Genomic DNA, 1,709 nt, shown 5'->3' with positions numbered 1-1,709 from the left:
TTGTTGGAGCTAATGTTAATTCCTTTCTTTGGTTCCTTGACTACAACATCTTGCTGTCCCCTTCTTCAATCTCAATCGCCGTTCTTGAAGGCTTGCCAGAGGCTTCATTAGATGCATTGGTAATGGTTAGGTTCAGGATTAGTTTTAGGGTTAGGGCAGAGAAAGGGTTGAGAATGACTGAAAATCAATGAAAGTAAATGGGAGTCAACACATGGTCCTCACTACGATGGCAGAACGAGCATGTGTGGTTGTGCATGTGTGTCACAGCCTATTGAGAAATGTTTTCAAGACAAATAACCATGGTTTTACTGAAACATAAAACAGTGGGTGATTATAAGTGTATTACTAATTGTCATAATATTTCTGTCACTATTGTAATTCTATCAGGGTCCTTACTGAGCCCCTCCTAATAGAATATTTTCTCTTTTTCACCATTTACACTGGCCCCTGAGTGTTGGTGTAATGTAAAGTATTTCTTTGATTAAAACTGTGGATTTTTTCCCTTCTCCTTCAAAATTCTGCTTTATTATTTATTTGTCCAACACATAAAATCTAACTAAAACACATGGAGGTTGAGTTTTTGACATCAGGAAAAATATTGTTTACAGATTTGCTGGACACTGTACAGTATAGTGTTTAGGGATGCAGTAAGTTTACATTAGAGGAACCTGACTTGAATATTTCAAGTGTAACAATAATTTTGATAGACTTTCTAAACCAAGGATAGAATAATGCATAGATTAGTGGGTTAAGACACGAATTGAAGTAAAACAATGATATAACATAAACACCTGTCAAAGTATGGAGTAAGCTCTCTAAACTCAATAGGGAGATACAGAAATAAGGGCAAAGGCAAGACAGAAACACAATTATCACAAGCCCAAGAGTCCTGGCTGCTTTTATTTCTGATTTTTTGGGAATTGCTTTTACTGAATACCTACTTGTGAGGACTGAAACTTGAGAGCGCATGATCTGAATCTGAGAAACAGCCACCACAAAGACTATAGCATAAAGAACTATTATGACAGTAATGGGAATAAGGAATGTTAAAAAAAGATCGATAATAAACCCCGTGGTGCCAATGTCAGCTGTACAGTCTCCAGCACAGGAGCTAAACATGTCCGGTTGTTGTAGGCTCTCTCTCAACGCCACAATGGAATAAATTAGAGAACAAGTCCAACAGAGTGAAACTGAGACTCTAGTTCTTTTCAGAGTAACCTTAGTGGGATAATGTAGAGGATCACATATGGCTACATAACGGTCAATTGAAATAAGCACCATATTTCCTACTGAGGCAGCGACAACAATGAAATCTAAAGTAAAAAACAGAGCACACATGAGGTTGCCAAGATACCAGCAGCCGTCTACCATCATGAGTTGAAACAAGAATAGAAAACCCACGAAGAAATCTGAGAAAGCCAGAGAGAGAAGAATCATGTTTGTGGAGGTGTGAAGCTGTCTGGAAAGATTAGAAACACAAACACATGTTGACCCTTTCACTTATTTAAACAATAATAGTTAAAATAAGTAATGCATTAAAAGTATGTTTAATTGACATCAATTTCCTTCTGCAACATCCTTCTTTTTTCATTATATCATTTAATTTTAAAATAGTGTTTACCTGAAGTGCAGAATTGCAATGATTACCAGCATGTTAAGACTCACAGTCAGAAGAGAAACAACAGATAGGAGAACAGAAAGAAGCAATA

General features: G+C 36.7%; 1 protein-coding gene across 1 annotated transcript; it reads right to left on the bottom strand.

The window, feature by feature from the left end:
• Positions 1 to 437: 437 nt before the first annotated feature.
• LOC107080890 (trace amine-associated receptor 13c-like) lies at positions 438 to 1,674 on the bottom strand (the record flags this gene model as incomplete). Its single annotated transcript, XM_015369101.1, has 2 exons — positions 438 to 1,459; positions 1,622 to 1,674. Coding segments are annotated over 2 exons (876 nt in total), but the record flags the coding sequence as incomplete, so codon positions are not given.
• Positions 1,675 to 1,709: the final 35 nt, after the last annotated feature.

This window comes from Cyprinodon variegatus, unplaced genomic scaffold (assembly GCF_000732505.1).
Source record: "Cyprinodon variegatus isolate N-32 unplaced genomic scaffold, C_variegatus-1.0 Scaffold2459, whole genome shotgun sequence".
NCBI lineage: Eukaryota > Metazoa > Chordata > Actinopteri > Cyprinodontiformes > Cyprinodontidae > Cyprinodon > Cyprinodon variegatus.
Note: the sequence above shows the minus strand (reverse complement) of the source record. Positions and strands in the feature narration are given on the sequence as shown.